General features: G+C 44.0%; 1 protein-coding gene across 16 annotated transcripts in view; it reads left to right on the forward strand.

Moving 5' to 3' along the window:
- BTRC (beta-transducin repeat containing E3 ubiquitin protein ligase) overlaps positions 1-16331 on the forward strand; it is a 165712-nt gene that overhangs the window by 80327 nt on the left and 69054 nt on the right. For all 16 annotated transcript variants that reach the window (XR_008445598.1, XM_054033511.1, XM_054033514.1 and 13 more), the window contains one exon: positions 5605-5694. Coding sequence is in view for 15 of the 16 variants with exons in the window: in XM_054033511.1 (XP_053889486.1) it covers positions 5605-5694 (90 nt within the window). In the remaining variant the exon portion in view is untranslated. The remainder of the gene's footprint in view (positions 1-5604; positions 5695-16331) is intronic.

Below are 16331 nucleotides of genomic sequence, written 5' to 3' on the forward strand. Positions count from 1 at the left end.
AGTCTATAAAAACTGCTTTCTTTCATCCTGTAACGATTGCAAAACTAAAATGCCTTTAATTCGCATTAAGCATTATAAAGTGTTGGTGAAGACCATGTTTGTGCTGAAGTCCAAGTTAAAATGAAAGGGTTGCCTTGTGGCATCAAAGCCACTTGGTTCTTCCAACATTAGTGCTAATAGGAGCTGTCAGCCTTGCTGCATTTCTGCATTCCTCTGTAATTGAGTAAATTGCAAGTGTTGTCTACTCCCCCTGCCCTTTGTGTTTGTGTCCACTTACCATCCGAAGAACGTGGGCAGTGATAAATAAAGCACTGAACAGGGCTCGCTCAGCTCTTTGAAAGCAGCGTGTTGCCAGCCCCCTAGTTATATTTCTTTAAGTGTTTACGTTTTGCTGTATTCTCTCTCTTGTATGGCTGGAACCCTGGGGATCCAAAGCCATGAGAGAGGCCAAGAAGCTAACAAAGTAGCTGTCCCCTTGTTAGCTTGTTCCTTTCTTCTTTAAAAAACAAGATGAAAACCATCTGGCTCAGGGCATTACATTTTCCTCCCCCATGCACCTCTATAGATGAAGAGTTTCACCTGCAGCGAGGGTTTACATTGATTAGGGAGGGAACAGTAATTCAAGCCTCCATCCACTTCAGTGATACTTTGCCGGCTTTAAAGGTGCTGACCCATTGAGTTAAACTGTCATGGGAGGATAAAAAAGGAGCTTCATCCCAGGAGGTAACAGCTGCCAGGTTTTCAACACCTTGCGCGCTGCTGGAGAAATGTCACAAATTGTCAATGGAAAGAAAAATCACTTGGCTGCCATCTTCTCTTAATGATGAGCCTGATAAAATGAAGGATTTAAACCTTTTAAGATCAGCAAGTAGTTGTCAGAATAATAAATAAATAAATCCAGAGGGATTTTGAACAATGGCACGGAAAACCCTACCCAGAGAGGCAGCAAACAAGTTAGAATAACCTGCTGTGGTTGGGATGGGCATATGGTTATCTTTGCACAGTTGGACAAGGGGGAATGAAAGTAGCAGCCACACAGAAGTCCAACATTAGTTTGTCAGTATTTTTAAAAAAAAAAAATCCTGATTCATAAGCCAGTGAACGGAGAGAAGATGTACTGTATTTCTGCTCTTTTGAGGACAATTTGTTTTCAAACAGCTACCAGATGGCTAAATACCACGACATTTCTTTTCTTTTTCACAAGACATCCCGTTTTCCTTGCTCTTTGTTTTTGTTTAAATGCTTTTACTCCGTTGAATAGCCCTGTGGTGCTTGGACATTGTGACATACCCTTTTTTCCTACTTTGATAGATGAGGAAAACAGTATAAGATTTAATGAAGATTCTGAGAACAGGCAGGGTGGGGTTTATTTATTTATTTGCTGTTTGTTATGGGTTAGTCATTTTAATTGTAGTGAGTAATTAGAAGGTACATGCAGCCACAGGAGCTTTGTTATGGTAATTGCTCAAGAAAACCCATTCCCTGTCTACCATGTGTTGAGACACTTCTTCCCTCTAGCGGCAATATTAAGGACTCTGGCTTTGCACTAGGCAAGGTGTAATTGCAATATGACAAACTACGCTTTAGGGACCGTCTTGCAAATGTTCTAGTTTTTTGTTTGGCTATCCTATATTTTGTCTTATGACTTCCCACAGAGACCCCCCTCCCCCAGCACAGTGGGCTTTTGATAGCAAAAATGTAGTCTTAAAGGTGCTTTAAAAAAAAAAACACCTCCACAATGGATTCTGGGTAATGTTTTGCAGCTTGACTTAATTTTAGTCTTCTGTTTCTTTAATTACCTATTTATAAAAATGCATTTAAATTTGTAGACATTATTTAATACTTTCAGGAGGAGCACCTCATTTGAAATAAATAAATAAATTTGCGTTTATTTTAGATAGTCCATGTGAAAGACCTTAAGGATAATTAATGCAGGTCTCCGAAGACCCTGTAAGTGAGATGAAACTGATCTTTCCAAATCTTCTGGAGTGATTTGTTTATATAACTTCCCACTTCTGCTGAATCCTTCAGAGTCTAATAACTTTTTTTTAACTGTTTGGCAATTTGTGCTTAGCTACAAAAGCCCTTGTTTGAAAAAGAGGCAGTTTAATAATCTGCGCTCTGAAAATGACTTGGAGGAAGGCTCTGGGTTTTGTCTTTTTGGTGTGTTTTTATTAGTGTTAGCTTTCTCTGATAAATCATGTAATTATTAACTATTGAAAAAAATCTTATTGAACTTCTGAGTTGTAGTGTCTATTACAAAGTGGAGTTTCATTCGGAGACTGGGGATTCTCTGGCTAAATGGCCAAAGAAATGACTTTTCTACTGGTTGAGATCCTTATGAACACAATTCCACTTTGCGCTCAGTACTTCGATCTGGCATTCCTTGCTCATCCAAACCTCCATTGACATCTGCACTCCTCTACGCTGGGGTCATGCTCTCTTTTTAAAAAGGCAGACGTCTCAGACCCAGTCACGTAAGCATTAGAAAAATCTAATCTAAGAGACTCATGGAGTGCGATTAGATATGTTTAGTGAACTATGGTCTAGCATCTGTGTGGCATTTTAAGCCCTTGGCTAAGAATGAATGCAGCTCTGTGGTTCCCCTGTTCTGCACCACATTCCTGCTCCTGCCATGATTTGATGCTGCCATATATTTGTAGACTTTTTTTTCATTAGAGCTTGTTTTGCTATAGGGCTGCTTAACGTTCTTCTCGAGCGGCGTTTGCAAGGTTAAAGGAATGCAGCTTGGTAACACGTTTGTGTCATTTTAAATATATACCTCCTAGTAAATAAGGAGGAGTCTGGCAATCAATCCCTTTTAGTGTGTTATATGTTTCACCTGACAACTAAACCCTCTATTGATTAGCCATTACTTTGTTAGATAATCCCATGTCAGTGAAGCCACTGTAAAAATTAAACTCTTTAAAATGTTTTACCCTAGCAGCAGTGTGAAAATTGAAAACTTGTTCAGAATTACAGCCGGCTTTCACGAAGAGAGTAGCTTTCAGCAAGCTGGTTTATGTTTGCATGCTTTATATGCAATATAAAAACATATTAAAGCACTCCAACGCAAAGCTATATGCCTCTGGCATAGAACCAGGCTACCGTTTCCAAGTGCTCCCTATGCAAAGAAACCTCTTCTCATGACTCAAAGTGAGGGGAGACTTGAACAGGGTGGGTTCAAACTAGAAAAGGTTCTTACTAGGGTCCAATTTTAAAAGTGAGCTGAAAAGGTTTTTATCTTTCAAGACCCGGGTTCAGGGTTTTGTTTCTCCTGGAACAGTAGCTGATCACCCAGGCACCTCAAACAGTGAAGAGAACTGTAATACCAGAGTCCCTCAACTTCAGATGTCATAGAATCATAGAGAATCATAGAAGATTAGGGTTGGAAGAGACCTCAGGAGGTCATCTAGTCCAACTCTCTGCTCAAAGCAGGACGAACCCCAACTAAATCATCCCAGCCAGGGCTCTGTCAAGCCGGGCCTTAAAAACCTCTAAGGATGGAGATTCCACCACCTCCCTAGGTAACCCATTCCTAGGTCATCATGTGTTTCAGTTGAAACATAGAGCTCTGAACTTGGGCATGGGCAAATAAGTGAAGGGAGAATGAATGTCATTCAGTGTCATAAACTGTCAAAGTAAGTGCGTGCATTGCTAGTGATTCAGTGTCTTAAACTTTTTGTGTTGATTTAAAAGAATACATAGATCACTCTTAAAGTTTTAGCATGAGACCTTGTTGAGCATGCTGCCAAGCATGTATATACCTTCTCCAGGGTGCAGTATGTTTGTTCATTACACAAGTTGAATGCATTTCCACATCCTTAACAAAGAAGTTATATACTCACTCCTTGAAGTTTCATTTTCTTACCTTTTGTGGAAAGGTGAGGAATTATATGGCTGTTTTATAATTTAGCACTTACATAGAGCTTTATGCTGTCAAGGTGCCGTGAAAATGGCCTGTGAGGTATGTAGTACTATCCCCATTTTATAAATGGGGAAGCTGAGATTCAGAGAAATTGGATGACTTGTCCAAGGCCACAGGGAGTCATTGGGACTAGAAACTCTTGAGTGTCCCTGTCCCTTGTATGTGAATAAAAATAATGGGAGTTGTGCAATGCTTTGGAATAAGTGTCTTTATTTAGACACTGCCGTGCTCACTACTGGTTCTGTGTGGTTATGATAGAGGTCACCTTTCCTGCTGAGCCAGTTCTAGTTTTTAGATTCTGCTCCGTGGACTCAGAATGGAACGTTGCTGATTTTGTATTCAAACAATCAGTTCTTTCCCATCCCCATAGTTATTAATGTGGTTATTGGGTAGAATATTATTCTAAGGCTGACTTCTGAAAAGTAGGCTCGTTCAGCAGGCTTGGAAGAGAGATGATTGAACCAGGACTCAAGGGCTGGGTTCAAATCCTGGTTCTGCCGCAGACTTCCTTTGGACCTGGGCAAATTACTTAATCTCTCTCTCTCTTAGTTCCCATCTGTAAATGGGAAATAATCCTTTTTTTTAATTATTGTTGTCTATTTAGATTGGGTCAGGGACTGTCTTTTAATATGTACCCAGCACTGAATTTATGCAGTGCCTAGTAATACATTCTATCATGTATTCCTATACAAAATAATGGATTTGTAAATTGGGGGGAAGTGAGAGTGAGGAGATGTAAGTATAAAGCACTGCAAATGCAAGATGCAACAGAAAATAGTGAAAAACCAGGTGAGTAAAAAAAAAAAAAAGCTCAATCATGAATGATGGGGAAGCAAAGCGTCTATATGTCTCTCTTTTTTCCCTCTCTGAAGTTTTGGACTGAATTTAGTGAATGTTGATGCTTTTAAAATGAGGTTCAGATAACACTGGCTGGAGCAATGCATAGAGCAAGCAAGTGCTGTCCAAATTTCCTCTTGACAGTTAGGTCAGTGCATCTAAATCATGATTTATAATGTGTTTATTCATCCTGATCTCTGTCCTGAGTGGGAAGTGCTAAACATGCCAAAGTGGTGGTTTTATGATGTGGGCAAATGTCTGCAAGGACTAGTCTGAGGCCATCAAATGCCTGTTTGCCTGTGACTTTGTCCCAGTTTGAATCTAGACATCCCACCCTATCTCCCACACTGCGGAAAGACCTAGTGTGTTAGTCCACATAGCACAGAGCCATTTGGAAGGATTCATGTTTTGTTTTGTTTTGTTTTGTTTTTCAATTTCTCCTTCTTGCTGAATTCTGTCCATACGCTAACCCCAGCCACTCTCAACAGATATTGCTGTTATGACTTGTAAGGAGAGCGGGGTGAACCAGGAGATGCTGCATTCCTTTACTTTAAGCTTCTACTGTACTTAAAAAATAAAAATATATTCAGGCAGGATTGGGGGGGGGGGGGATGTTTTGCCCCCCCCCTCCTCCCCCCCACATCCTGCATAGATTTATTTTATAGACTAGTTTGAGTGGGATTCGAAACTTCATTTTGCCCTGTTTTCCTCTTTATTTAGGAAAGAGAAGTGATTCCAAAATGTAGTAGAATGGCTTCACAGAGTATCTTGCACCAAATATCTGATGCCTTACAGCAAATTGTGTGCCTCTATTCAGAATTTTTTAAATCTTTCCACAGACCTACAACAGCTGTGCCAGACTGTGCTTAAACCAAGAAACAGTATGTCTAGCGAGCACTGCTATGAAGACTGAAAATTGTGTGGCCAAAGTAAGTATTGTTGTAGTTCTTTTATCTTTGTGTCAAGTTTGTGAGCAATACGTTTGTTTTTCAAAAACTAACTTTTAACATACTTTAAACAGAAACAAGTAGTTTGCTCAGGCCTTCTATCTTCCACAATCGTACTATAGGCTGACCAGGCAGTGTGCCGCATTCCCCAGACTGTGATAAATGGGGGTATGGGTCCCCAGCCACCCAGATCAACAGGCTGGATGTCCTGTGGAAGCAGTAACTGTTCCCATTGTGTCGTTGTCTCCAGTACCCTCTGCTGGTCAATACCCAGAGTTACATGAACATATGTTGGATATGTTGGATGGAGGCTCTTCGCAACATGGGGCCTTTTGTTGATCAGTGAAGAGGAAATACAGAAAGAACATTGAAGGAAAAACCTTGTAATTAAAAGAACAAACCTAACACAATATTTGGAGGGAAGGGGAAAAGAGAAAATCGGAAGAAAAAGTGACTATGTTCATTTTCATATCACTACGTCAGATAAGATACATTTGTAGGGCAATATAATAACGAGAGAGGGGGGAGAGATGAAATGTCAGTAACCACCTGCCTCTCATTTTGCTTTTCCTAAAACTAAGTGTAACTAGTATAAAATAAGATATATATATATATATAGATAGATAGATATAGATATGCGGGATTGTCAGTTAGCAGAAAACATCCCAGCCATGACACTGTATGTATAAAAAGGGCTGTGTAAAGGATCTATTCAGCCTCGCATAAGCGCCATGTTTCCACTGGAAAGAAGTTCGGTGGGCATGCAAAACAGATCAGAGCATCTGTTACTGAAACCAGCTGGCATTTTGTTGTTGTTCTGTCACTATAAAGTGACCAGTAGAAAGCTTGCCCCCTTTTCTGACTTATTCCTTGAATCTTCTTGAGATTCCCTTTTCTTGGAGTTAATTTTGAATGGCTGTTAAATCTGCCCTGTCCATTCAGAACCCACATTTCTGCTGGCCTTTGAAGGTGCTTCTGTCGCTGTGGGAAGATGGCTGTTCCATTGCACAAATGTCGGCTTCATGTTGCACACGAGTGACCCAAAGAGCAGCTTGCAGTCACTGTCTGTTAGAGAGGTGCAGCCTTGTGCAAGCTACAGATCCCAGCATGAAGTATAGCTGCTTGGCCCTTGCTGCCCAATGACCCTCTTTGATCAAGACGTACAGTATTGCATGCTGCCACCTGCAGTCATGCCCGTTGTTATACAAAATGGGTGAAACGCTCCTGACAAGATACCAAGGTACACGATTTGCAGCCCTCAGCAAAATGCCCTTGATATTTAGCATATTTCATCCTGGGGGCATGATGCGGGTCACAAGCATCATACAAACGAGCCAGTGTACAGCTATTACCAAGATAGTCTAAGGCTTCCATTCGGGGCCCACCTACCATGCAACAGCTCCTTTTGACCTGCGCATCTTGGTTTTGAGGCGGGTGTGTGGTAGAATTATAACTATTAACTTCATTTGTGCCCCTCTGAATTGAAATTGCCCCTTCAAAATGATAGGGACAAAAATGAAATCACTCCTTACAAAAATATTTGTAGTGGGCTACTGACAAGCAACAAAGAGAGAGTGCCAGAGGCTGCAAGACTCATTTTATGTTGTAGAGGTGGAGCCTGAATTCTGGCCCCAGACATGGAAAAGCACGTGTTCTTAATACTGCCTATCCAGGATTTATGTACCCTAGAGATGGAGTATTTATATATATTTTGCATTGGTTTTGCATTAGCTTAACAGGGGCTTCTTTGAGCACGTTTCCCTACTACATAGGGGTAGTTGCTTTCCCTTAGTAGTAGTTTCTGTTACTAACAGGTTACTGATGCTGTTGTTTTGTGGTTACAATACAAAGTGAAATAGAAGTTGGCTTTCTCAGAACCACTTACGCTCCAGGTGTAGCAAAGCACTTTATAAATTCCCTGACCAAAAAACCCAAAAAACTTCATTCATGCAGAGTTAAGGTTGTCTGGTGGTATCTTGCAGCTTTCCAGAATGTCAAGTTCAGTTAAACTCAAAACTGTGAAAATTGGGTGGTAATACAGAGATAAGGCAGTTATAGTTCTCATTTAGAGTTTCATTTGACACATACTGTAGCTAGGTAATAACAAAAAAAAAAGCTAGCATTTATATAGTACTTTTCATCAGTAGATCCCCATTTTAGAGGTGAGAAACTGAGGCACGGAAAGGTGAAGTGACTTGCCCAAGACCACTCAGGAGGCCAGTGGCAGAGCCAATAATAATCCTGATGGTTTCTCTGTTAGGCCATATAGTTGCTATGGGATTCCTGAGTGCTCTTCCACCCTCCTGCACATTTTGTTCGAGTGGAATGGAAATAATGGTCGTGCTTTGAAATACTTGCGCTGTGTGGCGACTAACAGGGCCAGGGAGAGAAATCTCCCTCATGGTCTGTGTCACAGAATCTTGTCCGTTTTATTACAGGGTTGCTACAGTAACTTTAAGCAGGAGAGAGAAGACAAGTGTCTCTCTCTCCTTGTCCACCCCCTGCCCCACCATCTCCTGCAACATGTAGCGACCCCACCAACATTTCCAGCTCCTGCTCGCCTTTCTGTCCCATTAGTTAGCACTGTAGAAGCCATTACAACCTGAGCAGTTGGTCCTTGCTGTCTCCTGCCTGGTGCTGCTGTGTACACACATCACAGGCAGCAGCTTACTTGAGGGCTGTGCATTTCCTTGATTATGTCGCCGAGCCCGTGTTGCACATCAAGCCAGGCCCCTCACCCACACTATGCAACCCCAGCTGGGCTTCCTGCCCGTGCTTCAGCCAGGTTTCATGGGCCACACCCTAGCGCCACCCAGTTCACCCACTTCCAAAGTGGTCTGCTCACACTCTGGCCAGCCACCCTCACTGACACACTCCACAGAGAGCTGACACACCTTAACGATTCATTTCCTGGGTTTCAGATATTTACATTTATATTACCACCCTCCCCCCCCCCCCCAGCTCACATGGAGAAGGGCTCAGACACTTCAAGAGGGGCAGGTTCCCCCAAATCCCAGCACACACGGAAGGGGAGATTCAGGATTGGCAGGCTCCCACCTCTAAACCCCCAACTTCCCTTGCCACCCCTCCCATTGTCCAATCCCTCCTGTTTTCTCCCCTCCTGCTCCCCCAATCCCACCCCTTTCCTGAGCTCCCAGCCACTTTTCCTTCCCCTACCACTCTATTGCATTTATCTCCCTCCCCAGAATACCCCCATCCCTCACTGCAGACCCTACCCCTATTCTCACCTACTCTTCCACCCCAATCACCCAGCCCCACCCAGTGAGCGTTCACATGTAGAACATATTTTCGTACCAAAAAAACCTTGACAGAGGCTTGTTTTTCCCAAACATTAACAGTTCATTCTCTTCCTGCTCAGGGTGGGTTTCAGAGGTCAAAGTTGCTAGAATCTGCAAACGTTATGAAATGCTGGGGGTTTTTTTTTGAGAGGTCAGCTGGGCCAAATTTGGGTCACTAACCTTACCCCGCATTCCCACGAGACACACAAAATTTCAAGACAAGCCAGGCATGTGGATTTTAGAGCACTTGGAAGAGTCACTCTTTAAACAGAAAGGTCTTCTCAAACTTAACTGTAGCAGAGCTGGCACTCTGCTATATCATATGAAATTAGTCATCTGCTATATCCAGATCACCCCCACAGGATAATACTGAAAGGATAGAAGGCTCTGGGAGGTGTGATAGTATCAACCCCATGGAGACAAATAAAGCCTGAAACAAATCACTCTGAGGTGTGCACTGCTCTGTTCATGTCAGTGGGTTGTGAGTTCAATCCTTGAGGGAGCCATTTAGGCATTTGGGGCAAAAATCTGTCTGGGGATTGATCCAGCTTTGAGCAGGCTGTTGGACTAGATGACCTCCTGAGGTCCCTTCCAACGCTGATATTCTATGATCCTCCCTCCCCAGTGCTTGAGAGATCTGTGATGTGCATCAAGCATGCCCGTTCTTAGCTCCTCACTGCAGTCTCAGCAGTGTGTGTTCTGGTTCATGCTTCCAGCTTGCCTGTTCTTGCCTTCCCCAAATGCTGACTCACATGGAGAAGGGCTCTGACCCCCTTTAGCACGACAAAGCTCCCCAAATCCCATGATTTGGGGCAGGCAGGGGGCTCGGATACCCCCCAGAGGGACAGGGCCCCATGGATCCTAGCTCATATGAAGAAGGGTATGGAGGGGCATACTACCATATAGAGGCAGGGCTTACTCCCAGTTCCCAGCGCGCACACATGGGAAAGCAGGGAGAGAGGCAATGCGCCTGTATTCTAGCTCATATGCAGAGGCAAAGAGAGAGGATCAGACCCTCCTAGAGGGACAGGTGACCCCCCCCCCCCCAAATCCCACCACACACCTGAAAGTGGAGAGAGGCACTCAGACTCCACAAGGGAGGAAGGCCCCCTCCAGATCCTGGCACACATAGGAGGGGAGAATGTGGGGCTGACAGACACCTCTGCTCCTATTCTCCCCCAGTGCCTGTGCCACTCACATCCATGTGATATGGCCGTTAAAAAAGCTATGCGATCTTGGGATGCATCAGGCGAGGTATTTCCAGTAAAGATAAGGAGGTGTTAGTACCGTTATACAAGGCACTGGTAAGACCTTATCTGGAATATTGTGTACAGTTCTGGTCTCCCATGTTTAAGAAGGATGAATTCAAACTGGAACAGGTACAGAGAAGGGCTACTAGGATGAGCTGCGGAATGGAAAACCTGTCTTATGAAAGGAGACTCAAAGAGCTTGGCTTGTTTTGCCTAACCAAAAGAAGGCTGAGGGGAAATATGATTGTTCTTTATAAATATATCAGAGAGATAAGTATCAGGGAGGGAGAGGAATTATTTAAGCTCAGTACCAATGTGGACACAAGAACAAATGGATATAAACTGGACATTGGGAAGTTTAGACTTGAAATTAGACAAAGGTTTCTAACCATCAGAGGAGTGAAGTTCTGGAACAACCTTCCCAGGGGAGTAGTGGGGTCAAAAGACATATCTGGCTTCAAGACTAAGCTTGATAAGTTTATGGAGGGGATGGGATAGCCTAATTATGGCAATTAATTGATCTTTGATTATTAGCGGTAAATATGCCCAATGGTCCATGATGGGATGTTAGATGGGGTGGGATCTGAGTTACTACAGAGAATTCTTTCCTGGATGCTGGCTGGTGAGTTTTGCCCACATGCTCAGGGTTTAGCTGATTGCCATATTTGGGGTCGGGAAGGAATTTTCCTCCAGGGCAGATTAGCAGAGGCCCTGGGTTTTTTTGCCTTCCTTTGCAGTGTGGGGCACGGGTCACTTGCTGGAGGATTCTCTGCATCTTGAGGTCTTTAAACCACGATCTGAGGACTTCAATAACTCAGACATAGGTCAGGGGTTTGTTACAGGAGTGGGTGGGTGAGGTTCTGTGGCCTGCTTTGTGCAGAAGGTCAGACTAGATGATCATAATGGTCCCTTCTGACCTTAAAGTCTATGATTCTATGTCCCCCTTCCCAGTCTCCCAACCCCTCTCCCCTCCCCACACCATTCTCATTTAACCCCCACTCTTCCACCCCCCTATACTCCTTCCCTTCCAGCTAGCATTCACGTGCCTATTTTTTTTTTTTTTTCCAAAAATAGTTTGATTACGTTCCCCCAAATTTAAAACAAAAACAGGCTGACAGAATTTAGCATTATGCCTTCAGACCTTTTCCAGATTTCTGTCCTGGGTGAGACCTGAAGTGACGCTGGCTGAGTGAGTCAGGATCCAAGGACGACTGCTTAGCGCCTTGTGCTATCCAGCTGTGGTGAGACACTTCCAGATACAGGGGAGGGATAGCTCAGTGGTTTGAGCATTGGCCTACTAAACCCAGGGTTGTGAGTTCAATCCTTGAGGGGACCACTTAAGGATCTGGGGCAAAAATCAGTACTTGATCCTGCTAGTGAAGGCAGGGGGCTGGACTTGATGACCTTTCAGGGTCCCTTCCAGTTCTATGAGATGGGTATATCTCCATTATTATTAACCTACAAACCCTATAGGCTCCTCTGTCTGCATGCTCAGCTGAGCACTGGCTGTGTGCTTCTAAGGAGAGCTGAACTCTGGCTAGCAGGTGGCATGCACTCTATGAGGGTAATTTTTGAGCAATTGAGACCTCATTGTGGTGATCTCAGCCCTGGTTTGATCCCTGTCTGTGAGCAGAAATATTTTGGTAAAATCCAGGAAAACCATTGAGGTGGAGGGGGGACCATGTCTCAGGAACCCCTGGATCAAATTACCCAGGCACACCAAATTTCAAGACAATATGAGTAACTGTGTGGATTTCAGAGCACTTAGAGTCAAGCTTTAAATAGAAAGCTGATCTAAACCTTAACTCTAGTAGACGTGTTGGTCCACTGTAATCCAGTTAGCTATATACCAGTAGTGTAACTGCATGGCAATGGAGCAACTGTTCAGTGCACTCAGGGTGAAGGACTTAAGTGGGACTTCTTAGGAGTTCATAGGCCATGTGCTAGTTCTCAGCACAGGAGTGGATTTCATCCTCCATGATTGATATGTCTCATAGCCTTGGACGTTACAATGTGTTTTATTGAAAGGGGAATGTTGGCAAGGGTGAGTGGGGTTCCTGCATGTCAGCACTCAGTGCCTAAAGTCCCACAGGATTTTTAACTTCCGTTTAGACATCCAGTGGTGAAAGACAGAAGGGATTAGCATCTGATTCCGAGGACTGCACCTTTAATCGTGTGATTACCCTCTCTAGTACTTCACAGTAATGTCAGCGCTGGGTAAGAATCAAGTCCTACGCTTCACGTCAGAGTCATCATTCAGTCTCTAAGCTTTGTCATTCGTTTTTTATCCTGCTTCTGCACTATTCCACAGGAAAGTGGTTTGTGCACCACTGCGGCTGAACTTGACATTGTTTGCTGGGTTTGCACTTGATGTTTATCTGATCTGTATAGTAGCTGATGTGCAGTTTCATCTAAGCTTGCAGGTAGAGTGACTTCCATCTCCCAGAGAAGCTTTCGTTTGCCACTGTCCAGCAAAATGCGTCTCTAACTGGTATCTTCTGTGCAGCCTTTCCGCTGTAATTGACCTAGCCAGTGCTCATCTTCCTAATTCAGAGAAAAACAAAGGGATTTTTAAAAAAAGCTTTACATCTTTTTGTTGAAGTGTGAGGCACTGCGGCACGGGGATCCCACTCCAGGCACACCCGGTGTGCTGTCTGGATCTATTTTAAGACGTTGGGTACTCAGGGTTCTGTATAGTGCAGGGGGTCTCAAACTTCATTGCCCCGTGATCCCCTTCTGACAACAAAAATTACTACACGACCCCAGGAGCTGGGACCGAAGCCTGAGCCCACCCAAGCCCTGTCGCCCCAGGTGGGGGGTGGGGCAAACCCAGCTGCCTCAGGTCAGGGGGCTAAAGCCGAAGCCTAAAGGCTTCAGCCCCAGGTGGGCAGCTTGTAACCTGAGCCCCGCCATCCAGGGCTGAAGCCAAAGCCTGAGCCCCACCATGGGGCTCTGGCTTCGGCTTTGGCCCTGGGCCCCAGCCTGTCTAATACCAGCTCGGGTGATCCCATTAAAACAGGGTCACAACCCACTTTGGGGTCCGCACCCACAGTTTGAGAACCGCTGGTATAGTGCTTATCTCACTGTCTGTACTCAAATAATCCATAGGCTGATAAGGACCGATGGTGGTTTTTGACAATGAGACGCTTTGGATCTTACATATGGGAGGTCATTCTACTCGTCCGACAAACAAGCCTTGGTGACTTTTACTGCTGCTGAGATTCTACTGCTGTCCTCTGTCCTGCCTTTTTGGCATGAATTTGTGTTCTGAAATTCCCCCCTGTAGGAACGTAGCCATATTTGAATGCAATGAATTAAATAAAGAACAGACATGGTCTTTTTTAAGACATATTTGAATTTGAAGCACTACTGGTGGAGTGAATCACAGTTTCCTGTAAGGTATTTTCAGTATGTAGCTGTTCCCTACAGTCCACTATTTCTTACTTTGGTTCTCAGGAGTAACTCCCATTGATCTTTGCCATCTTATCCTCTGCCCTTGGGTACATTCCACAAAGATGGTGTTGATTCATACACATTTTTTGCAAAGGATATGTGTGATAAAAATATATGCACCACTTCCTGAGGGTTTCCTTAGTCTCCACACAGGCCATAACATGATTGGGAAACAGTTCCCCGGCTCCGAACCTCTCGTGCTGCTGCTACTGGTGTGCAGCTACAAGTGGACAATCTCCCCAGGAGTTGGTGCTATGTGGTTAAGTAAGGTAAAGACCTAGCATGAGCTGCAGCTCCAAAGACAGGGTGTTGATTTATAATGAGGTTTATTGAAAGTTGACCAAATGAGCATCTGTTCCTATTGTTCATTCCATATTTTGTAAGCCAGCATCTCCGAGCCAGATAGTGATGTTGGTGTGTGCTTCACCCTCTACTAGAGTGATGCATGTTAAAAATCCCCTGGCATCTGGTATGGCACGTGTTTTCTGTAATGCACTTGGATGTGCAAATAAGTTTTCTCATCGCTGTTCAGCATCCTTTCTGGCTTGCTTTCTGCTGCTGACCTTCACCTCTTATTCACTACCTTTGCCCATTTTATTCTCCCTCTGCCACAGAGGTGATCTGGCTTAGTTTGGCTCTTCAGGCTTTTACCAACTGCTGGCTAACTCAGAAGGGTCCATAATCTCCCTGGCTGCACCTTTATCCTAGATGGCGCATTTCCCTTACTCAGCAGGAAGGTCTTGTCTTTCAACCGTCTCATAAACTGGATTTCACTAGATCCAGCTCTCACTGTTCACGCTAGGCTGCTAGATTATTTCCCCCAACCCCTTCCCTCCCCCGCTCTGGTAGCTTCCCTTCTAATTTGAAGGGTTCTTTTAATAAAGGGTTTGCTTGTAAGTTGATACCACAACGTCCCAATTCCACCATCAACCTATTTTTCTGTATTCAGTTGGCAATTCCTGTGCTTTAAATGATCTGCAGCTAGTTCAACCTTGTACATATGTACCACGCGTTCACTTTGTTTCATATTCCATGGTACTTCTTCCTTCCTAGCTTTCTAGAATATTCTATGCGACCCTCATGGTAGCACTCGTTCTTTTCAAGGTCCCTTTTCCAGCCCCATTCTGGCACAAAAGCTTGTATTTGCGCTCTTGGTTTGGCCTGCTCATGCTGGGGGGAAAACTCCAGTTTAGACAGTGCAGTAGAAGGAATGTGCTTTCTTTCCACATTCGTGATGTCGCATGTTATGCTATGCTACAGTGATTGTGGAGTCCTGATTTCATACACAGCTTATTAGGTGGTAGTCAGTGGTTTTATCTAAAGCACGTTATTTGTTCTGGGCATTGTCCTTACAGGCTGATGGGCATTATATTTTTAGAACCTTAGTGAGTATAGTGGTTGAACAAGGGACTAGGATTCCTGCATTCTGTGTCCAGCTCTGCCGTTGTTTCTCTGAGACCTGGGGCAAATCACTTCACCACTGCGTCTTAATTTACCCCTCTCTAAAATGGGGCTAACTAATACCTGCCTCATAGGAGTGATATGCAGTTTATTAATAAGATGCTTTTGAGATCCTTGGATGAAAACACCTACCTATGCACAAAGTAGTATTTTGCCGGCTCAGCCAGCCCATTTTCTGTTCTGGCTCTGGAATAATACAAGGCCTCTGGATGTTTTGACATGACAGTTTTCTTTTGGGAAGGCTTAGTTTTAACTAGTTAGTTTCACCTCCTGTGTTCTGAAATGACCCAAGAGGTGAATAAACAAAAGAAGCGAGGAATGGAGGTAGACTTGCATTCCACTATCTTTTTCAGGCTCTCTGCTCCACCACCTATTTAGAAATCTTAAGCAAATAAGCATTCTCCACGGCAATCTCCTAATAGTCAACTCTTAGGCCTGGTCCGCTCTAGAAAATTAGGACATTTAACTATGTCAGGCAGGGGTGTGAAAAATCCATACCTCGAGAAGTTGGAGTAACAATGCTGAAGTCTCTATGTAGACAGCACTAGGTCGATAGAAGAATTCAGCCTAGCTACCACCTCTTGGGAAGGTGGATTATCTACGCCAATGGGAGAACTCCTTCCATCTGCATAGGTAGTATCTACACCAAAGCACTACAGCAGTGCAACTGTGCTACTGTAATTTTTTAAGTGTAGATAAGACCTTAGGCCTGGTTTACACTACAAGGTTAGGTCAACGTGAGCTGCCTTGTGTCGACCTAGCCGTGGAAGTGTCTTCACTTAAATTTGGCTCCCGCAGGTGTAAGTGCCTCTCTACACCGATAGTAACACGACCTCTCCAAGTGGTTCAGAGTCATGGTCAATGTAGTTAGGTCAACGCAGTATCAGTGTGGACGCTGAGTTGCTTATGTCAACTGTTACTGGCTTTCAGGAGCCATTCCACAATGCCCCACGCTGACAGTACAATCAATATAAGCGCTCCTGGTGAGAGCGCACAGTGCCAACCCAAGTGTGCACATGCATGCGATTTAATAACTGCAGCGGCTGTATGCCGACATAAGTTAGGTCAGCATCATTTTGTAGCGTAGACATGGTTTGAGGCACAGAATTTTTTCTTGCATTCCAAGTTGAGCTGCAGGTACTCTTTAAAATTGAAC

Source organism: Malaclemys terrapin, chromosome 7 (genome assembly GCF_027887155.1).
Source record: "Malaclemys terrapin pileata isolate rMalTer1 chromosome 7, rMalTer1.hap1, whole genome shotgun sequence".
Lineage (NCBI taxonomy): Eukaryota > Metazoa > Chordata > Testudines > Emydidae > Malaclemys > Malaclemys terrapin.